The sequence below is a fragment of the Neopsephotus bourkii genome, unplaced genomic scaffold (assembly GCF_033783945.1).
Source record: "Neopsephotus bourkii isolate Nb327-2 ecotype Australia unplaced genomic scaffold, CSIRO-AGI_Nbou_v1 NB_107, whole genome shotgun sequence".
Classification (NCBI taxonomy): Eukaryota; Metazoa; Chordata; class Aves; order Psittaciformes; family Psittacidae; genus Neopsephotus; species Neopsephotus bourkii.
The window spans coordinates 13,157,871-13,179,664 of NW_026900624.1; the positions used below are offsets into that span (position 1 = coordinate 13,157,871).

The 21,794-nt window shown below is 40.8% G+C and overlaps 2 protein-coding genes across 3 annotated transcripts; one reads left to right on the forward strand and one right to left on the reverse strand.

The window, feature by feature from the left end:
* Nucleotides 1–1,986: 1,986 nt before the first annotated feature.
* TMEM52B (transmembrane protein 52B) lies at nucleotides 1,987–6,302 on the reverse strand. Its single transcript, XM_061361506.1, has 5 exons — nucleotides 5,815–6,302; nucleotides 5,158–5,201; nucleotides 4,445–4,483; nucleotides 3,331–3,497; nucleotides 1,987–2,893 (listed from the first exon to the last, which is right to left on the reverse strand). Exons 1-5 carry the CDS (start codon nucleotides 5,860–5,862, stop codon nucleotides 2,643–2,645), a joined length of 549 nt encoding a protein of 182 aa, XP_061217490.1. The 5' UTR covers nucleotides 5,863–6,302; the 3' UTR covers nucleotides 1,987–2,642.
* A 4,244-nt stretch (nucleotides 6,303–10,546) lies between these two features.
* Nucleotides 10,547–16,666, forward strand: LOC133217008 (oxidized low-density lipoprotein receptor 1-like). Of its 2 annotated transcripts, XM_061362140.1 has the most exons (5): nucleotides 10,547–10,925; nucleotides 12,494–13,068; nucleotides 14,764–14,915; nucleotides 16,082–16,200; nucleotides 16,471–16,666. In XM_061362140.1, the coding sequence occupies exons 2-5, from the start codon at nucleotides 12,882–12,884 to the stop codon at nucleotides 16,631–16,633; spliced, it is 621 nt and encodes a 206-aa protein (XP_061218124.1). In that variant the 5' UTR covers nucleotides 10,547–10,925; nucleotides 12,494–12,881; the 3' UTR covers nucleotides 16,634–16,666. The 2 variants fall into 2 exon arrangements, with proteins under 2 accessions (XP_061218124.1, XP_061218130.1); XM_061362146.1 differs by lacking the exon at nucleotides 10,547–10,925 and having other exon boundaries at nucleotides 12,305–13,068.
* The last annotated feature ends 5,128 nt before the right edge of the window (nucleotides 16,667–21,794 follow it).

Below are 21,794 nucleotides of genomic sequence, written 5' to 3' on the forward strand. Positions count from 1 at the left end.
TTCTCAAGTACCATATATTCTAGGGGAATCTATGGGTGGCATGGACAACTCGTTTGCAACACCTTTGTCAGTGTATTCGTGTTCCCCTCATGTGATTCCAGCCCAAATTGCAACATGTGCAGGCTAAACGTAGTGGGGGCTGGTTGCTTTCTCCTTTGAGATCACTAGTCCTATGCCTGCTCCGGTCCCACCCTTTTCCCAGTGTTTGGCCAAGGACTGAGGGAACAAGCAAGCCAAAGCTGAGCTGAGAGTCAGTGAACTGGTTATCATGGTTATCTTCAGTACTTTGTGCGTCATTTTCCCCATCTACAGATGGAATACTAAGGCTTGTCTGATGCGTAGGCAGTGTGACAACATGGGTAAAGTCTGAAAAGTGCATGAGGATCTTTGGATCTTAATTATTCATGCCAAAAAACCGAACTTGAGCATACCTTCTCTAGCACGTACAACTGAGAGTGAGACAAGCAAAGTAGGATGTGAGCAGACGGGAAAGGACAGAAGAGAAAGACAAAACTGGGTCTGGTCAAGAGGAAACCACTGAAATTAGCAGGTAAATGCACAGCTCTGGGTATGGCTGACCTGTAACTTTTCCCCTTGAAACTGAGAAAGGAGATAGCAGAGGTGATTTGATGCAGAGGAAGGGAAAACTAAGAATTTGAAAACTTCCCTTTCTATTGTACATCTTAGACAAAAAAAAACAAAACCCACCAACAAACAAACCCCAAACAGTGTTAATTATTTTTGCAAGTTGCTACAAAGTGTGCACTCCTGTTTCGTGAGGCAGGATTACTGCCCCGTGGAGCAGGGCTGCCATCTTGTGTTAAATGCCCACATACCTCGGGGCTGGAAGGCAGTAGGAAGTGGCAGAGGACTGTATGTTCCCCCTGGAAACAGTTGTGAAGGCTTCCAGGAGGTTTGTGGGCTTGATAATGCTTGACGCATGTTCAGCAAAACTAAATGTCTCTACTTATTTCAGGCTTTCACTGTGGAGTAAACAAGAGCCTTCCAGGAAATACTCTAGCTTGGTGATGTCAGGCTTGAAGTGGACTTCAGAGAGCAGCTGATGAAATAAATCACATTGGTAGATGTTCTACAAACAGCTGTTACTATTATTTCAAGTGTGCCATATAGAAGAATAGACATAACCTTAATGTCACATTCATTCCATGCCAGTTTTCCTCTCATTAATGGTACAGTTAGGTAATGACGAGGCAGAGGTTTGTCACCTAGGAAATCAAGACCCTCATTAAATTCCCACATCATCGAAGTTATTCTAACCATTCTTTGGCTTTATGCTATCCCCAAAGCTATCTTACCAACCTTCTCTAAAATTCTCTATGGTTGTAATTGAAAGAGCAGTTAGGTTCCAAAACCTACCTGGGGACCTGGTCCTTGTACTCTTTACCTTCAAAATAACCATATTTTCTGTATTTCACAGGCAAGAAGATCAGCATATGAAGGAAAGTGAGAATTCGGGTATTCTACTAGGAAGACCTATGCACATGCTTAAGAAAGATATATCCATGACCTGTGCATTCATATCAACATTAACATATACATGCAGTTCATTCATGGCTGCTTCTCGTGTGTTATTTGATATCTTTCTGTGTTAATGTTTTCAGTTGCTGAACATGGGGTAGAGACAATACTGATGTAATTCAAGAATCACCTTCTTATGAATACCTAGGGCAAGAAAACATTTTACAGATGGTCTGTACCTATGGTGATCCACAGAGTTTGATTAATATTTCTGAATTATTCAGCATATTTGTATTGCTAAGGAAAGACTCAAATTATTTCTATCTGGGAAATGACTTAAGTGTTTTAAATGGCCTTATTTAATTTGATCTGCTTTTGACAGCACCAGTAACAATAATTAATAAAAGATAAAATATGAATACAAGAAAAATGTGATCGAGCTTTATTTCAGGGGTAATGTCATTGCTCCTCCCCCCCCCCTTTTGATCTGTTAGTGCATACATCATCTTTTTAAATTAAAATATAAAAGCTTGTGACTACTATTTCATAATTGCTATATATCCTATTCAGAACTGGACTGTCTTCATTCTATATATCCTGTAGGGCATTTAAGGCCTATACTGCAGATATTACCAATGTATTCTGTCTTGTTTGCATGCAGACTGTGTTCCTACACAAATTCTTTTTTTTTTTTTTTTTTAAATGTACTATAAATGGCATTTTCCAGAAGTTTGGTGTTATTATTTGGTATCAAGACCTTCTCACATGTCTTTGTTTTTCCTGTTGTGAAAATCATTCTGTCATCCCCAGGAAACTTAGGCTGGAGGCAAGCAGAATGAGCTAACATCTGCAATCTCCCTGCAGGTCAGTAGCCTGTAAAGTGGGTCAGCACCTTGGTCCCACTCCCTGCTTATTTGTGCAGACTGTAGTTGTGATGTGTGTATGTAATAAATGGGCATAGAGAATGTCAATAGCTAATTATCTGAAGGAAGTGTCAAAAGAGGCCACCAAAATATGTTGGATCTGAAAATATATGGATTTTTATTCTTTTTCGCTTTCTCATTAGACTAAGAAAGCTAATCTGATATTCCTGACCCTGCTCAGAAAAATTAGTCTCTGCATGGAACTGTTCTGTATTATTTGCCATTCAGTAGAAACAGGCACTAGTGTCCTGGGAGGGCTGACTGGGCATCCTTGCCATCTGCAGATGCCTGCAGTTTCTCCTCTGGCACTGGATCCAGGTCTGGCACTTTCTGCCCTGCCTTGGCAACTGTGAATCTGCTCATGCGCAGAGCCTCTTCGTAGACTGGAGGAGTGTCTGATGCCGAGAGGGATGGTGTTCCCTGTGCAGCGTTATGGGAGTGTGCCACTGCTAATATCCTCCTGGCAGCAGGCCCAAACACAGAGTGGAGAGCTGAAAGGGAGAAGACAAAAGCTGTTTGCCTCATCCTGAAAGCACCACATGATTAGAGGAGGACAAATATATCTGCAGCACACTGGCTTTTCTCTCCCCACAACCTAAATGTTTGACTTTTCCTGCCCCTTCATTCTTCACTAAAAGAGGTGTATGTGAACACTCATCAGCAACATCCCACAGTCAGTCCTTCCTCAAATGCCACCAAGGCTCTTAGCTGCCCCATTTCCATCCAAACATGTCTCACAGCTGATTCACTATCTGGCTGCATTTGCTACATGAAGTCTGGTGAACACCTTAATTTGTGCTATGTACAGATGCTGCTTGCCCTGCATTCTGCCATGAATTCCCTCTGTCAGCCTTGGGATGCTGCAGTCAGTGCAGCCCCTCACTTCAGGGTATATGGAGGTCCCCAGCTTCTGTCAAAGCCAACTCACAGGTAATGGTGCTCTGGAGGGTGCTGTCATGATCAAAAGCAATGACGGTAACCTCATAGGGCTGAGGACCTGATTCCTCTCCTGTGTGATGGCAATGAAAACAGCATCTCACGCATATGGAAAGAAGGCCACACAGGAGCAGCAGCCCACCAATCACCACAACCAGCCTGGAAAGGGAGAGGACACAGGATTAGGACAGAAAGATTTTATTTGCAGGGAACCTCTTAATGTCTTTCCCTGCATAAAGCAAGGATAATTTCAATGCTAGGTAAAGTCTAGTAATCTGGGGCCTTGTCCAGCAGAGTTTGGACAGTCTCCAGGGAAGGAGATCCCATATCCCCTCCAGGAACCTGTTACAGTGCTTCACCATCCTGAGGGGAAGCATTTTTTCTTCTGTCTCATCAGAATTTCCCCATATGCAGCTTAGTCAGTCAGCTTAGGTCCTTCTGCAGGGGCATCTCTGACAAGGCTCTGGCTCTGTCTTCTCTCAAGATCCACTTTTGGTAGTGGAAAACTGCAATTAGGTTGCTCCCTTAGCCTCCTCCACACTGAACAAACCTGGTCCTTTCAGACCCTCCTCATACATCATATCCTCTGGACCTGTGACCATTTTATTTGCTCTCCAGTGGACTTGTTTCAGTTTGTCAACATGTCTGTTGTACTGGGGGACCAAAACTGGACTACACATTTCCTATGTGTCCTCAGGAGTGACAAGCAGAGAGGAAAAATCATCTCTCAATCTGCTGGCTATACTGATCAATGCAGCCTTGTAGATGTCCATCTTTTTTTTATCTTATCCTGATGAGAATTACTAAGGAATCAGACTAAAATTACTTTTAAAATGGGCCTTTTAAAGGGCACACTGTGCCACAGATTTTTTACTGGTATTGTTAATCGGAAAAAATATGTGGAATAAAAAAGGAGTCTGGCATGTCAAGATTTGTTCAAGACAATGCAATATGTAAGGGGTTGCTTTGCTACTGCAGACTGTTAGAGCGTCCCAAGGAAAAGTGGGAGATGGCATCACACTTGAGCAGGTCACATTTAATCCCACTGTTTGCTACTGGAATTGTCCACAGATGCAGATTTTTACAGTAAATATATGCCATCTTACCAGATATACCACAAGTGGTCCCACTCCGTACCTGAACAGCTGAGGAAGAGAGGGTACAAGAAATAGTTAGCCATAGAATACGAAATGTATGGGAGGATCTCTACCATACACTCTTCAGGTTCCTCCCATGCTCCTTACTTACCATCCACCTTCTAAAGGGCACAAGGACGAGAAACTTACTGTGCTTCATGGAGAATAGAGTTGACCAACCTCATCAATCTCCCTGATAGACTTTCCCTTCTATTTGGTTTTATCTCTTTGTTGTTCTCCTGATATTTGCGCCTGTTTACAAACCTTAGGGATCTGCATTCATATTTGCTTTTGTCAGAACGTAATTTCTGTTATTCTTACAAATGACATTCCCTAGAGTAATATTCACTAAAGCAGTGTATTTCAAACCATATTTTTCAAGGAATAGTCGATTCCAAATTCATAATTTCAGCCAATCAAAATGACACCAGAAAGCTCTTAACTATTACAGTTACACAAAAGGTAGCAGGAACAGTATAGCATAATCAGTATGCTTTCAATAAAATAGTAATTAATATACTTCACATTCAAAGAGGTGGAGATTTTATGTGCGTTTTCAGTAGTTGCAGTTAAATAAGCTGCAGCCATCACATTGTCAGCCATCACATCATAACAGTGATGTCTACTATTGCTTTTGTCTGTAGTTGTCTTCTTAAAAAAGTGTAAAATAGACAAGTACTCACAGTTCAGTGTTGAGACAGTTTTCCTCACCTCTGACTTGGGAGAACTAGAAGGGGAAAACCAAACAAGGCACAAATAGTGTGAATTAAGTTTGTCATATACAGCCTTGTTACCTGGATCGTTACCAGTCTGAATCTCCTACCGTAAGGACTTATTGTTATTTACCTTTCTTTGTATGCATCAGAAATTTTGCTGTAGTTTTGAAGTTACTGTGATACCAACTGCATTGTTTCATATCTTAACTTCCTGTAGTCATTAAAATCCTACTTAGGACTGTTCCCAGAACACACCCCAGCTTATGTTCACCCTCACCACAGGCTTCCCCCTCCCCTTACAGATGTAGATCCTTCTCCATGCTCAAATATTAAGAACCTTTAAATGTCCTGCTTCATATTATACCCATACTGACTTGAATTCTGCTTGGACCCTCCAGCACTCCTAGCCTTCTAATTTCTTTGGATATCCTGATCTCTGTGTTATCATCTCTGGAATAGCAGCAAATATTCTTCTTTACTGCATGTCTGCCTTTTATATGTCTAGTTCTTTCTAATATCAGGGAAATTATTGTGACTGTCAATTGCTAATGCTCCTCCATCTTTCTAAGGCAACTTCATAACTGAGCAGAGATCCTGTGAAAAGGAACCTGAGATGCGACTTACCCATAAGAAACACCCTAAACCAAAGCAGATCATGACTGGGCTATGCATCCCTGTAGAGCTGGTAGTTCAGTGGCCTCTTGATGTCTTAAGCTGTTGTCTTCTTGTCCTTTAGTTTCTGTTCTTCCTCACCAGTCCACTGACCAGAAGAAGGAGCAGATTTCTTATTGTGTGTTGAGTTCAGTTTCTTCTTCCTGTTCTATCTCTTCCTCTCCTCCTCTGGGTCTGTTCTTCTCTGCCCTTCAGGTTTTTGCTTTCTCTCTTTCCCTCTTTGTCCCTGGCAATTCGCGTTTGTTTCTGTTTGTCTCCTTTTGTTATTTTCTGGGCCTGCTTCTCTCCCTCTTTTGAAGAGATCTCTAAAGCCTTCCAGTCAGATCAGGAGAAAAGCGGTCGCTACAAGTTCTTACTTTAGATGTTGAACTAGTTCAGTGAAGGGCATCATGAGATCTCTGCAGACCTGACCCTTCCCTTCTGTGAGCAGAAAGGGTCTCTGAGTTTGTTCATTCCCAATTATTCATCTCCCCACCCATACCCTGAGGGTGGGTGGACTGAAGGTCATGTTACTGACCTGTTTAAATGAAGTTTAGATTCCTCTCCCTCCTCCAGTACTGTTTCTGTCCCTGCCCTCACAATGTCCCGCCTTTGTGGATCCAATCTATTGACTTTAGCCGTAGGGTCAACATACAGAGTGCATGTTACAAGCAAGGTGGTCCTGCTGAAGTGAAAGAATTTTCAATATAATAATTATAGACAGCATTTTATATGGAGAGTTATATGTATATATGTGTATATGAATGCAACAGATATGCACGTAACTGTCCTGGGCTCAGCTGTAGCATTTATTTTTCTCACATCTGTGCATATATATCATAGGTTGTATCATATATGTATGCATATGCACACACACACACATATATATATGCATATGCAGCACATCTTATATCTCCTATTTTAAGGCTCCTCCACCATCCCTCTCTTACCTGAACTTCCTGCATGGCCAGCCAAGGCCCAGTCAGTGTTGTGCATTACAGGGAATACATGTTGACCTGGACACTGTCTGTCTTGCAGCTGGTTATATTAGTAGGTTGCATTCAATGAACCATTAATTTTCTCTCTTGTAGAGCTGCTTTAGATTTCTGTTACTGCTCGTGGCTATTCAGAGTGTTATTTACATGCATATAATTGTGTTCACCTTCTCTTTCAAACAGCTGAAAGAGAAAGAAAATGTTCTGCAGTAATGGGTTACTATTTGTGTTCGGGAACCACCTGGGACTAGTACATTAATATATGTTAAGGGCAAGATAGAAGCTAGAGAAACTTGTTGCCCCGTGTTGCAGTCACAATGCATTCACATTAAACTGGTGAATCATTAGCCCTGGTGATGCATTTTAGAGTTGCAGAGCAGGACCAATGGACTCATAAACATAATGTACTCTTTCAAGGCAGGCTAAAAAAAGTTTACCGTTCTTTAATTATAAAAGCAGTGGTGCAGTATAAACATCCCTTAGCATGAGTTTTTCTGTCATCTATCTCTATCTATCTATCTATCTATCTATCTAATCTATCCATCCATCTGTCTGTCTGTCCGTCCGTCCATCCGTCCCACTCGATTACTAGAAGAATGTTTCTGAGACCTGGTGGACAAATAAGAAACATAGAAACATGAGGTATTTGCTTTATATTTATATGAGAATTGCCCAATACTGTTTTTGTCTCTCTCCTTCTTTGTCTTTCTCCTTAAATTATTTTGTGTATTAGAAGAGTTTTAGAAGAAAAGACCCAGCAGAACTGTAAAGTAGCCTTTTTTATATGTATAACTTTTAAAACTAGTAGGATTCAATATGGAAAGAAAGTGCAAATTTAAAGTGTTTTTTGGGGGCTTTTTAATGTCAGTGTAATAATTCAGTAGATTACCACTTGATTTTTACTTGAAATTCATAAGGATTTCAAATTCTAGACGGATTAAACTGGAGAAATACCAAAATTTCTCTAAAGAAAAATCATTCGTGTGGCATAAAACAGTGCCCCCTGCTGTTAAGTGCGTATCATAACTCGTTCTTGATGAATCTTGCTGATCACTCTTTCTATTTCTATGGCATTGCCGTTAATACTGTGCTTCCAGTAATCCACCTATGGCCTTGCTAGGCTATCATTCAAGAATGCTTTAAATTTCTTCACATAACCCTCGTATTTTGCCTCAATTATCTCTATCTTTATTTGCTTTATGCTTTATTGAAGTGACTTTTCTCTTTCATATTTTCCCCTTACCACCTTTCAAAAGGTTTAAAAAAGTGATCAGACTTTTAGAGAATTGCTTAAACAAAAATATATCATCACTGACTTTTTCTCTCTTCTTTGTTTTTGTTTAAAATCTTAGAGTCCATTCCATAGTCTGAATCTGTGAGTTGAACGGATCCTTCCTTGGATGCCAGAGAAAGCAGAAAATACTTGTGTCCTCTCTGCTTCCCTCTACTGGTTGCATCAAGGGATGCAGCTCAAGCCAGTTCTGATTTTCATTTCATAGGTAGAACGATCTTAACTGGGAGTAAAGCTTCCTAACGAGCTGAAAAACTGCTGTTATACTGCTCCTAGAAGTTGTTGAGAAATTACTGCTTGTTTCCTATTACTCTTCAAAGGAGTGTTCCACTAGAGCCAGCTTGATCAGTCATCCCCAATGCTTCCCCATCGACATTTAGAAATATAAAGTATGGAAACACATTTGGGGCCCAGAAGAGCCCTCGATACTTCTGCAGGTGTAGTGAGACACCTTACTTATTATCTATTACGTAAGACACATGATTATCAAAGCTTTCATGTATTTTACACTGGTTGATAATAGTCCAAAAGGGCTCTGTTTCTTGCAAAGCAAAACCAGATCCTTTTTTAATAAACTGTGCATAAAGAAGCAGAACACTTCCCTCCCACATTTCATGCAGTCATAACTTAACCACAGCTGGCAACTAAGCCCCACACAGCTGCTTACTCACTCCTGCCTGGTGGGATGGAGGAGGGAATCACAAGAGCAAAAGTGAGAAAACTCGTGGGTTGAGGTAATGACAGTTTAATAGGTAAAGCAAAAGCCACACACACAAGTAAAGCAAAACAAGGAATTCATTCACCACTTCCATCACTGGCAGATGTTCTTCAGGACAGTAGGGCTCCATTATGCATAACAGTTATTTGGGAAGACAAACAACATCACACTGAACAGCCCCCCCTTCTTTCTTCTACCCCCAGCTTTATATGCTGAGCATATCCCATATCATATGTTGATGCCGAATGGTATGAGATATCCCTGGGGTCAGCTGTCCCAGCTGTGTCCCCTCCCTACTTATTGATACCCCCAGCCTGCTCATTGGTGGATAGGGTGAAAAGCAGAAAAAGCTTTGACTCTGTGTAAACACTGCTCAGCAATGACTAAAACATCCCTCTGTTAACAACACTGTTTTCAGCACAATTCCAAAACATAGCCTCATATTAGCTGCTATGAAGAAAATTTAATCTATCCCAGCCCAAACCGACACACATGCTCTTTTCACACTGGACATATGTAGGACATAAGGGTTACCTCTCCTTGACAAAAAATGTGACAGAGGTTTCAAAATCTCTGTCTCCAATGAGCCGTATGCAGCTCATTGAAGGCAACATAAGGCAATCCTGAAAGTTAATATTTATTTGTCTATATTTGTCTGCCCAAATGTTAGAGTCTAAGACACTGCACGTGCTTTTTCCATGGTAAGGTAAGTCAGTGAATGTCTTCTGCCCTGTACCCAGGGAGCTCTATCTCCAGTAGCCTGGGCTTGGCAAAGCCCTGGTGAGATGTCGTGCTGGGGGGCTGTGTTCTGCGCTCGTGCTTGTTCCTGAGTTGACAGCTGGTGAGAGCAGCAGTTCTGGAGCTGTGTGAAGTAGAGCCATATGAAGTAAAAATTAAAATTCAGATCTCATTCCTGTCATTTTGCCATCAAACCTAGAAATACTAGGAAATGTAGGACCAGTTAAGTTTCTCCATCTTACTCCTAGTGCTCAAATTTCCAAAGAGCATGGTGCAGCTGCTAAAGCTGACAACCCTTCTTGGATGCAGCAGCAGCCCTAGAGGAAATGGTATGCTGCTGTGCTCTGTCAATCACTCTTGCTAAACGCAGGGATTATCATGTGCCTGTGCCTAGACTACTTCCAGCCCAGAGCAAGTCCAGGAGCACAGCATCATATTCTGGTACATGAATTTTCTACCCAGACTCCCCATTAGTTCAGGAGATATCTTCAGCTTATTACCTTTTACAGTGCAGTCATAGCTGGAACAGCAGATGGGAAACCCGGATTAATTTCTTTGTGTCCTAGGAACGGGCAATGACTGTGACAAGTCAGTGTGGTACCCCATTAAGATAAATGTGATATGTGTGGTTACAAACAATAAATAAAGGGTATCAGGATGTTGCTCACTTCATTTTGGCTCCAGTTCTCCTGTGCCACTTGAGAAATCAAGGAGCCCTTCTCACTGAATTTACTGAATATTTATCACTGTATAATAAACCCAGGAAACAAACACTCCTGCTGCTGAAAAACTTCAAGGAATTGTTTAGACTCAATCAAAAATTAATGTAATTTCCTTTTCACATCTCCCCTTCTTTTTTGGTTTGTGTTTTTTTCTAATTTATTTTTAGTTTTGGGGGTTTTTTTGTTGTTTTTTTTACAGAAAGGATGTACTCAAATTAGGGAACTCTAGGCTTCTGTTCCAGGAACTGAGAACTGTAAGATTTCCATGACCCATTGAAGTTTTGCACATGGAGAGGATATTTAAATACTATTCTGGGACTCTGCTGCATGTAAACAACCCCCAGTATCACTGCGTCATGAAATCCTTTAGCATGAGCAAAAAAAAAAATAATAATTCAACTTTTGCATGAATCACTCTGTTAGCTCTCAATGACACTGATGGTTTGCTTCATCCCAGCCAGATCAGATTATCCCTATTTCTCCTGTGGGACTAATTAAACTTTTGAACTGTCCTGTAACCTCGTCAGAAATGAGAAGTGAAGAAGTGACCTATGCAGACCTGAAATTCATGACACTGGAAAAATCTCAGGACCAGGAGCTCCAGACTGTCACAGCAAAAGGTAATGGTGGTGCTGAAGGGGGAGTTCTCTCTAAGGCAAATTCTTACCTTGGAGAACATTTCTGATGTGGTGCTCAAAGGAGGATGTCACCCACCAAGAAGAATCTGGCTCCTGGGAGCCCTTTGGATTCCAGTCTTTTAAGAAATTGGAGGGAGAAAAGAAAGAAAGCAGGAGATTAAAAGGAATAGAAGGGTGGAGAATGTGAAAAACTGTTTCAGTTTGAGAGGAGAGATATAAATAAGGTTGTGGGATACAGTAAGTAAAAATAGACGTGTTCCGTTTGGACATTAAGTGTCAGCTCCTGGAATTTAATGAAGTATCTGCCAAAGGGAATTTGCAAGTCTTTCAGCTTTACTCATTTAAATATGACAAACTGAAAGTAAATGCTAGGGAAAAAGATGTTTTCTCTTAAGGAAAGGAATAGATGGACAAAAACCTTTTTGTACTTTAAAATCATAAAAATTATGCTACATAGCTTCACAGAGGAAGGGAGGAATGTGACTGGTTGCAAATCTATATTCTTTATGCTTGCATTAGTGCTTTAGGATTGCTCAGTATGGAAGGTAGTGGCAAAGCAATGGGAATATTATGTTCTAGCCTGACTAAATGTCTGGTGATGGATTTGATAAATTTGACTTTATCTAGTAGATTAAAAAACTGTTTCTGAAGGAAATTTCCCCTTATTGACTAGCCCGTGATTATCTCATTCCCACTTTTTAAGGCATCCTTGAGTTTTATCCTTGGAAGCTGAACCTGAATGCCCAGTAATCTAGTAGGGTTCTTTGGTTAAAGGTTTAGGGAACACAGGGAATAAAATGCCAGAATACCACAGGTTGATATGCTGGTATTTCTGCTGGTGACTTCAACATAATATTAGTATTCCTACTGACATTTAAGACTGGGCTCTAGTAAAAGAACACAAAAGTCATAAATTGGAAACAGTCCTTTCCCCTGAGTTTTGGGACTGTGTAAATTCACACGGGCACTTGCATTTGCCCGTATTGCAAGAATGGGTGTATGCATTTCCAGGTGTGAGACCGTTTCTGTGAAGCTGTGACTTGTTCACATCTACGTACACTAGTTTCAGGTTATTTTACAAGGGCCTGGCTTTCATTGGTGACTATTTCTGAGGTTATTTTCTGAAACAGTGAATTCATTCCTTCTTGTCAGGTTAGGCACTCAAAAGTAAAAATACCCTGATATCTGGCTACATATGAAAATTTCAGCCATGTTGTGAGCACAAATACTTCCTTGATGCTCTTTCCCCACATCTGAAGTCCTGTGCTGTTCAGCTTTATTTGTCCAGTTCATTTTCTCTGGAAAGCTCCTGGCTAAGCTAGTCTCCATGACTTGCTCCCTTTCCAGCCCCCAACTGCTAAGGAGTTGGGGTACTGGCAATGGCCTAACAAGGGGACAGTTTTCATAATGTAATACCGCACACCAGTCTGAAACTCAGGAATTCACTGGGCTGACGACCATTCATGTTGTCTTGTGCATCGTAGGATCTGCAGATACAAAGATGAGAGGTTCCTGTTCTTGCTGCCTTCGCTTCTTTTTGTTTGCCTCAGATTCCCCCAGCCCATCTTCCTGTTGGCGACTGGCTACAGTGATGCTTGGGGTCTTCTGCCTAAGTTCAGTGGCAGCTGCAGGAGTCTTGGCTGCCAAGTGTAAGTATGGTCACAGGAGTGTTCAGAGTTCAGTATGAGAAACTAAAAGCCTAGGAAATTGGTTAAAGAAGAGGATTAGCTAGGAAATTAATGATGAAAAAAAACTGGCCCTTGCTGGGAGAGTTTACCCACTCAAGAGATCTCCCAGTCTTTGAGATTGGTATGTATTATGTCATGCCTATGGGTGTGCACAAACTGTAAGTAGGTCAGGTATATTCAGTTATGGGGAGGTACGTGTGTCTTTGGTAAATTTATTCAGGTTGCATTGGGCAGTTTATCTTTAATATTGATGGAACAATTTCCTTCTTGTTTTTCTGCGATTCAAGTCATCCTGGTCTCCCACCTTATGCATGAAAGGGATGAAAACTTCACCCTGCAAAAGGCAATTATGGAAAGCCTCAACCAGCAGCTAGAGCTCCTCCAGGCTCAGAATTTGAACTTGACAGAGACTGTAAAGCAACTTGCCACCCACAGAGGTACACAGTGATGGGAAGATGATCTTTGTATTGCTTATGGTAGACACAGATTGATTTCTTTTTCTTTTTCTGTCAACCATACTGGAAGGACAAATCAAAATCTCTAACATAACCCTGAATGGTTTAATTTAAAAACAAACTTCAAGCTGCATTTCCATTTTGATAATTTTTTAAGCATGAGTCTTTCTGAAGTATGTTTATGGAATTTTTATAATGGAGCTGGTTTATACCCTAAACCAAATACTTTAATTCAGAAAATTATGACACTTTATAAACAACAACAACAACAAATTTCTAAGCAAAAATAATTAATTGATGATTCATTGATGCTACTGCTCCTTCTTTCACAGTCGGTTTCAGGAAATCATAGTAAAAATGTTTTGATGGAAAATTCCTACTGGCTTTAATTGTTTGGAAAGCTTTACTTTCTCAAGACAGCTTCATTGTATTATGCAGTAATGGGTGCAGCACTGTAAGTACTGCTGCTCTCTACCAAATGTGATCGTAATCACCGGCTTTAACAGTTTACAGACTTTATGCAGAAGGTAATTTCTTCTTTTTTCTTGTGCAAAATAATGATGTGAAACTTTAATGATGTATTAGCTGAATATGCTGGATTATCATATTGCAGAGAGAAATTGATCATAATAAATTAGCATCTTGTGAGAGAGTGGCAAGGTTATTATCTGTGTAGATGTCTGCATTTCAATTTAACACAAACCATAAGGTACTTGTAAGAGTCAAGTGCACTGTTCTGTGTTACCTACTGCCATTCAGCATTAAGTCCTGAAATTCCCAGCTGGCACTGGTTCGTTACAGTATAAAATGGTCCTGTGAACTGGAGAGCCATGAATATGATTCATCCTATGGTTGGGACCCAGTTCCCAGAGGCCTTCAGAATATTTTGGCTGACAGGTTTTCTTGCTGCTTGCAATTATTTTGGTTTCCAGCTAGAAATGGAGTTCCCCAAATGGTGCAGGAGTGAAAGAAAAATCCATCATTTTGAGTTCCTTCTGGCTTCAGTACTACTCAGGGTTCCAACAGGCAGCTAACAAAATAATGTGGCAGAATAGAGTCAAAGTGCAGCTGTCTGAAAGGCATTTTCTTTAACAACAGTGGGTACATCTTTCACTTGCTGGCCATCCCTATCCAAGGTCTGCACACTGAATCCACAGCAAGCATGAAATGCTGTAAGGAAAGTTAAAGAATAAATTGAATTGTAAAGCACTTAACTGTTAAGGTCCTTCCCAACCCTAACCATTGTATGATTCTATGTTAACAAGAAGTTAAAAGTATGTTCACATGAACAGAGATGCACCTGTATGACTGAAAGTCTAGGGATTTTTTTTACATGAACCTAGATCCATGTCTGTGCACATGGCATAAGCTTCCAAAATTTCCTCTATTTGTATTTTACCAGCACCTCCAGGATTCCTGGTCATATTCAAAAAATCTTTTTTATTTGTTTGGGTTTTTTTTTTTTCTGATTTTCATTTAGAGATGTTTTTCTGGTCTTCTGGCAACTGGATTTATTAAGTCTCCAATGAAGATGTGAATTTGTCTGCAGAATGAAGGAGGAATTGTTGCTCCTCTGTGATAGGCTCTGCATTGCTCTAGTGATCCTGCAGGGATCCACTAGACCACTAGAGATTGCTGTCACTGACAAACCTGATCAGGTACTCTGTTGTTTTTAAGGACATAAATGTATTCATTGCCCTGAGAACTGGCTACAGTACGGGGAGAACTGCTACTTGTTTTCAGAGGAATGGAAAACCTGGCAAGAAAGCAAGGCAAAATGCTTGGCTCTGGAGTCCAGACTTCTTAAGATAGAGAGTAAGGAAAAGCTGGTAAAGATACATATTTTTTTTTCTCTCTAGCTATACAGTCTTCATTTTACTGTGGCCTAGGCAGCCATTCCATCCTTCCACTGGTGCAGTATGCTATGGCATGTATGTGCTGGACCAGGGGCAAAAACTGAGCATGCCCCTTTGGATTCCTCCTTCCTGTACTGTGGCTGCACCCTCCCTGGTGCCTCTCTACTGACTTCACGGAAGACCCAACTTGGGTCTGTGTCTAGACCCCGTCCCACCTCAGGGCAAATATAACTGAGCTAGTAGTACCGGTTGGCAACTCTTCTGTTTTCTTACTAGGGCAAGCTATTTAGCAAACATCAGGAGCCTGTCCACAACTAGAAAGCTCACCAGCTTGGCCAGCTCCCTGGTGTCTTCTCCCATATGAGCAGAAGAGGATCTGTATCTTTTTCTGACTGTCACATTGTAGATGAAGTAACAGAAAAAGCACAACCAGAAGAGCTCTTGAGTGCAAAGGAAGTTCTACCCAGACTCTTAGTGGCAACGGGCCTCTTCATCTGGGACTGCAGCAATAAGACGAGGGGTTGTGGGTTCAAAGTTAAACAGGGAAAATTCAGGTTAGATATAAGGAAGAAGTTCTTTACTGTGAGGTGGTGAGGCACTGGCACAGGTTGCCCAAAGAAGTGGTGAATGCTCAATCTCTGGCAGTGTTCAAGGCCAGGCTGGACACAGCCTTGGGCGACATGGTCTAATGTGAGGCATCTGGATTGGAACTGTATGGTCTTAAGGTCCTTTTCCAACCCAAACCATTCTATGATTCTATGATCATGTCTTGAACTCTATGGTTTTATTGTCTGTATTTTGAATTTCTTGTGTAAAATGATACCAAATGATTCAAAGGCCTTTTCCTGCCTGGCTTATGCAACCAGAGTGTTGAAAGGAAGTTGTTATCCAGCTTATGTTCTAGCTTTGGTTATCTCATCTGAACTGTGGTTTTAGCTGAGAACTATGAAAGCTTTCAGGAGGTTCATTTTCCCTATGTCCAAAACAGCACTGATGACCAGAAGTAGAAGTCAGGGTCCAGATTCACTTGGGAAACAGGTGTGAGCAACTCACTTTCATTTGCTTCTCGGCTTTTCCAAATCATATGCTGTTGTGACTGAAGCAGGGATGTGTTTCACAGGCTCTGAATTTCCCCACAGGACTTCATAATGCGATCAGCACTGTCTCACAGTTCTTCCATTTTTTGGATTGGGCTGTCTCGCAACAGAGCAGAGGGGACCTGGCTGTGGGAGGATGGATCAGCTTTCTCCTCTGATTTGTAAGTCCTTACACAGATGGGAGCAGACCATGTCCACGCATATTTGTTCTGAGTCAGAAGCAACAACCTTTAACTTCCACTCAGTAATGGCCTGTTGCCCTGCCTGCTTGTCAGCAGACAGGTTTCCCATCATCATTCACTCATCAACCTAGGCAAGCCCCCAGCAGAGAACTTATGGGTCAAACGGGTAGCAGCAGTCAGGAATTATTGTATCAGACTGTGACTTTTTCCATGGGCTGATGAATATCTCTGCTATTTTTTTTTTCACAGGTTTCAGATCCAACGAGCCAGCTCAAGTCCTTCTCTAGATTGTGTGTGGCTTCAAGGTGCAAACATAGACACTGCACAGTGTGGTGAATACAAATTTTACATCTGTGAGAAAGTGATGGATCCTGTGATGGTCGAGCAAGTGAGCTACTCAGACAGGCACTAGGGTGCAGAGCTCTGTAGAGAGCCCCGTCCTGGGACATACAACAGTGGGGATGAGTTCTGGCCCAGAATTTGCAAGAGGCAAAACATTATCCTGAGTCTTAGTTCAGTCAGAGTCCTAGGGCTTTAATTAAAAACAACTTAATTTCCTCTTTCTTCTTTCAGCCCTTGCATTCCTATGCAAACACTTCTCATAAATTCTTTTGTAAATGAAACAAAATTAAGTATGTGATTCTGGAACTCTATTGTAAAGATTCATACCTATCTCCCCGAAACAGGAATCAATGACAGCTTATAAGAGCATGTTTTCAAAATTTATCCATTAGGTATTCATAGATGTGAGCTCCCAACTTGCAATAGTTCTCCAAATATTTTATTTAATTTCACTCTCCACCTGCTGATAACTGAAAGTTCAATCAAATCAGAGCCTCCCTTAAAAGACAAAAATATTTCTAGTCCTCCTGGTTAGAGAAAAAAAACTTTGAAATGTAATTGCATTCCTTATGGGCTCAAAAAAACAGAGGGCAAATACACAACACATCTTCATTGAGGAAAGTCAGCAATTTTTAATGCCTAGGAATGCCAGTCCAGCTACTACTGTATTGTTGCAGCTGCATTCCTCTAAGACATTGGCCTTGAAAATAATCCATATCACACATGATGCGGTTCTTTGATTTCTCAAATCCTTTTTCCATTCTGCTGCAGAATTTCACAACTGGAATAAATATTGCTGCTATTGACCTTTTCTGTAGTGTATCTTTTTAGTAAGCCACTGCACAAAGCGTCTCAACAACTGTCAAATAAAGGGCCTTTAATGATGCAAAGCCTCCTGCCACTTTGCTGCTCTTTAAGAGGCTGTTCAAAGAGAAGACTGCTTCAGAGAGAGCATCTTTCTTCCATGTCACTAGCAAACAAGAGAGTTCTTTGAAACGTCTCAGGAGCAGTCAGGTTTATGGTTAGAACTTGTGTTCCTGTGTGTATTTTGTACTAATTTGAGACATTCAACAAAAATGAAACTGTTGGAAAGTGAAGATATTTAGGCAAGTCTCTAATTATGTTTATTTCAGACATAAAGCTGTGCACTGGAAGTGTGCAGTAGTAACAGCCAACAAGTGTGCTGTCTCCTTTACTAAATGAGTGCTTAGCAATCATAGAACCCTAGAATGGTTTGGGTTGGAAAGGATCTTAATGTTATCTAGTTCCAACCCCCCTGCTATGGGCAGGTACACCTCCCACTAGACCAAGGCTCTGTCCAGCCTGGCCTGGAACACTGCAAAAGATGGGGCATTTACCTCTTCTTTGGGCATTATTTTAATTATGTATATGACAAAGTAATTTAGATAAGTAGGGACAGCAGAGTGTCTTGCCACACAGCTATCTCTTAGTCTGGAAATGCTGCATTTTCTAAGTCTAAGCACAGGGCCTAAGCAGCCATGGAAATACTACCTGGGATCTCAGCACTGACTGGTCTACAGGGGATGCAGGTAAAACATGAATAGTGGGAAGGATAACGCATATAGGGCTAACCATTACATTCTGCACAGCTACCTATGAAGTCTGGTCCTTCAAAATTACCACAACTTCAATGTCAATTTGTCTTGAAAGCAAAATCATCTCTGCTGTCATTTGGCTGCAGAAAGCATTTAAAACTGACAAAGTTCAAAAGGCAGCATACAATAGCTCAGTTGAATGAACTGGCTCATTTTGAGTTATACAATAGTCATAGGCAAATCTTTGGATTTTGTTGCACACTGAAAAAGGCAAAGAGTAAACGGGGTTTTTTGCTAGCTACTGCTAGATTAGCAATTAGTTCTCTGTTGTTGCTCTAAGGTCTTAGCACAGGCAGTTCTGCATTCTTGAGGTTATGTTTTTCACTGTGATAAAAAAATCGAAAGTATATAATTAGCCTTTTGAATTCAGTGCAAAGTCTGCTAAAATCAGAATATAAGCCTTGTACCTATGGCATGATGTTACAAAAGAAGTGATCATCTCACAGGCCCCTCTCAGTGCTTCTTGGCAAATAATTTCTTTACTGTTTCCAACATGATTATTTGTCTCAGTAGATCTACCAAACACGTAGTGCCTATGTGTTTTAAAGACAAATAGATCTACTCACTTAGTTTTCTTCTACTGCTTTCATTTGCTTCGTACTGATGTATAGCTGCAGAAGTAGCTCCTTTCTTGACAAAGCTCAGAGATGCAACCTTGAACAGAGTGTCACATCTTTGCTTTTTAATGAGTTTTCTTCTCTGCATTGTCTTGCTCTTTACCCTGGTGGCAGACAGTCAATAAACCATCTGCATCATAAAATTTTAAATCCAAGTGGGGAAAAATGTTCTTGCAGCAGGATCCATATACTCATAATTAACAAAGAAAATATATACATCTCTTATTTCATGTGGAAAAAGAAGGTGCTGTCTTTAACAGCAGGCCTTACAAAATATACTGTCATTTTCAAGTTGCACAGCTACATGATAGATAGATAAAAAATAGTGCTAAATCACCTCTGCTAAAGACTGCTGAGAGAACAAGGAAGCAAGGAGAGAAACACAATGATTTATTGAATATACAACAGTAAATACAGCTGCCTATTTGGTGTTTTGAGTGAAATATTTAAGTTTTCTGAGGTTTTCAGTTTTGTTTAAAATATGTATTCATGTCCTGGACCTAAAATCAAAGTAAAAGGCATGGAAGATGGTCAAGAGATATTTTTTTCTGTGCACTTGGAATGCTTCAGAGTCAGGATTTTGGGAAACTGCATTTAAACTTATGCATTTAAATGTGTTTAGCCTAATCTTTTGTCCTCTCTCTAATCTTTGATTCTCTTTCCACCACCATCTCATCTCAAACCTTCTTGGTTAAAAGAACTAGTTTTAATGCTAAAAGAAGAAGTAAAAAGGGAAATATTACTCATCTTCCAGTTCTCTGGTTAGAATCATGTGGGGACTGTTTTTTTTTAAATTTTGCTAAATTTTCTCATCCTGTAAATTCAGCATAAAGAACTTTATGGTTTTACGCTAGAAAGCTAAAAGGCAGAGCTTGTCTAAATGCTTCCAGAGAAGCCTATTTCTGTTTCAGAAATTTGGAGTCAGTGATTTGCACACATATGACTTCTATCCTGAAAACTTACCTACCCTCCCTGCTCGTCACCACTCTGGAGGCCCATCAGGAAACTGAACAGGAGGAAGTGCTCATTCCTGCAGAAGAGTTGCCCTTTTGTTCTGTTTTGAAAGCAAAATATTCATTTGTAAAATATTTTTTTGGCAAAGACCTCATAAGTCTGATTAAGCCATCAGCAGGAAACCCCGTGTTCCCTCAGTATTCAGTGTTTCCTGTATTTCATTCTTTCTCAACCTTTAGATTTATTGGACTTCTTTCAGAAGAACTCAGCTAGTAACAGCAGCACCTGAAACAAACAGATTCAAGTGACATATGGAATTGGAGCACTCAGTTGGAACACAAATGTACACGATGCCTTTGTGTGTAAAGCGTTTACTGGAGACGGACAGTCAAATGACCATGCTGAAGTCATATTTGCTGCTATTTTTAGTGTTGGATTAAGCTGAAGGTTTTCCATAGCACAGATTGTGGTGCATGTATTTGGTAAGAATTGTGTAGCTGGAAAGCAGTATTTTGTAGGGGAAAGCAAATAAATAATATCAGCTTGACCATGTTATGAGTGCAAAAATCTTATGCACTTAGAAAACTTGCATCTTCAAGCATAAGGTTGCAACCCAAAGGAAAGGAGCAGTTTATTCTGCTGTATAAGTAAGACCGTGTCACAAATATCACATATTCATAGACCAAGAAGTGTCATTGCTGAATGTGGTGGTTCCAGTGTGTCCCTATGCTAAATGCATATAGAAATATGCATCAAATCTCTAGTGGATGTAATGTATTAAGTGTGACAAAGTACGCCAAAATACCTTTTCTAATTTGTCCACCCAATTCAGTTTTCCAACATGAAGTAAACATCTAAAAGTCACTTTCAAACTTGGAACAATAATAATGAGATTTTTGTAATTAGTGTTCCTACTAAAAAATAGCAAGCACTATAAACTAAATTGAGCACCTCATTTCAACGTAGCCACATCAGTATCACACAGAGATTTTATTCACTAGGATCTAAAATTTGAGCTCCTAGAAAAAACATAGACTCACCAGATGATTGAGGTTGGAAGGGACCTCAGATCAGAGGGCTGGAACACCTCTTGTAAGTGGAAATGCTGAGAGAGCTGGGCTTGTTCAGCCTGGAGAACAGAAGCCTCTGGGGAGACCTTATTGTGGCCTTTCAAGATATAAAGGGAACTTAAACAAAAGACAGAGGGAGACTTTTTACCTGTACTGACAGGTCATGAGGCAACGATTTTAAAGAGGGTAGATTTGCATTGATGTAAGGAATAAATACTTTACAATGAGGGTGGTGAGACACTGGCAGAAATTGCCCAGAGAAGCTGTGGGTGCCCCATCCTTGCAAGTGTTCAAGGCCAGGTTGGATGGGGCTTTGAGCAACCTAAGCTAGTGGAAGGTGTCCCTGCACATGGCAGCAGGGATAGGACTAGATGGTCTTTAACGTCTCTTCCAACTAAAATATTGTGTGATTCTATAACCTCTGGAGGTCATCTGCTCCAACCCTCCTGCTCAAGCAGAGCTACCTAGAACCGGTTGTCCAGGACTATGTCCAGACAGCTTTTGAATATCTCTATGGACAAGGACTACACAACCTCTCTAAGCAACCAGTGCCAGTGTTTGGTGCCACTCACAATAAGTGTTTCCTGATGTTCAGAGAGACCCTCCTGTGTTGCAGTTTGTGCCCATTGCCTCTGGTCCTGTCATTGGGCACCACTGGAAAGAGCCTCACTCTGCTTTGTACCCTCCCTTCAGGTGTTCATATGCGTTAATAAATTTTCCTCCAAACCTTTTCTTCTCCAGGCTAAACCATCACAGCTCTCTCAGCCTTCCCTCATAGGGGGGCTGCTTCAGTCCCTTTGTCATCTTCATGGCCCTTCACTGGACTCTCTCCAGTAGGTCCATGTCTTTCTTGTACTGGTGAGCCTAGCACTGGACCCAGGTATTATCTCACCAGTGCTAAGTAGAGGGGAAAGTTTACCTCTCTAAACCTGCTGGCAGCACTTTGAATGCAGCCCAGGATGCCATAAGCCTTC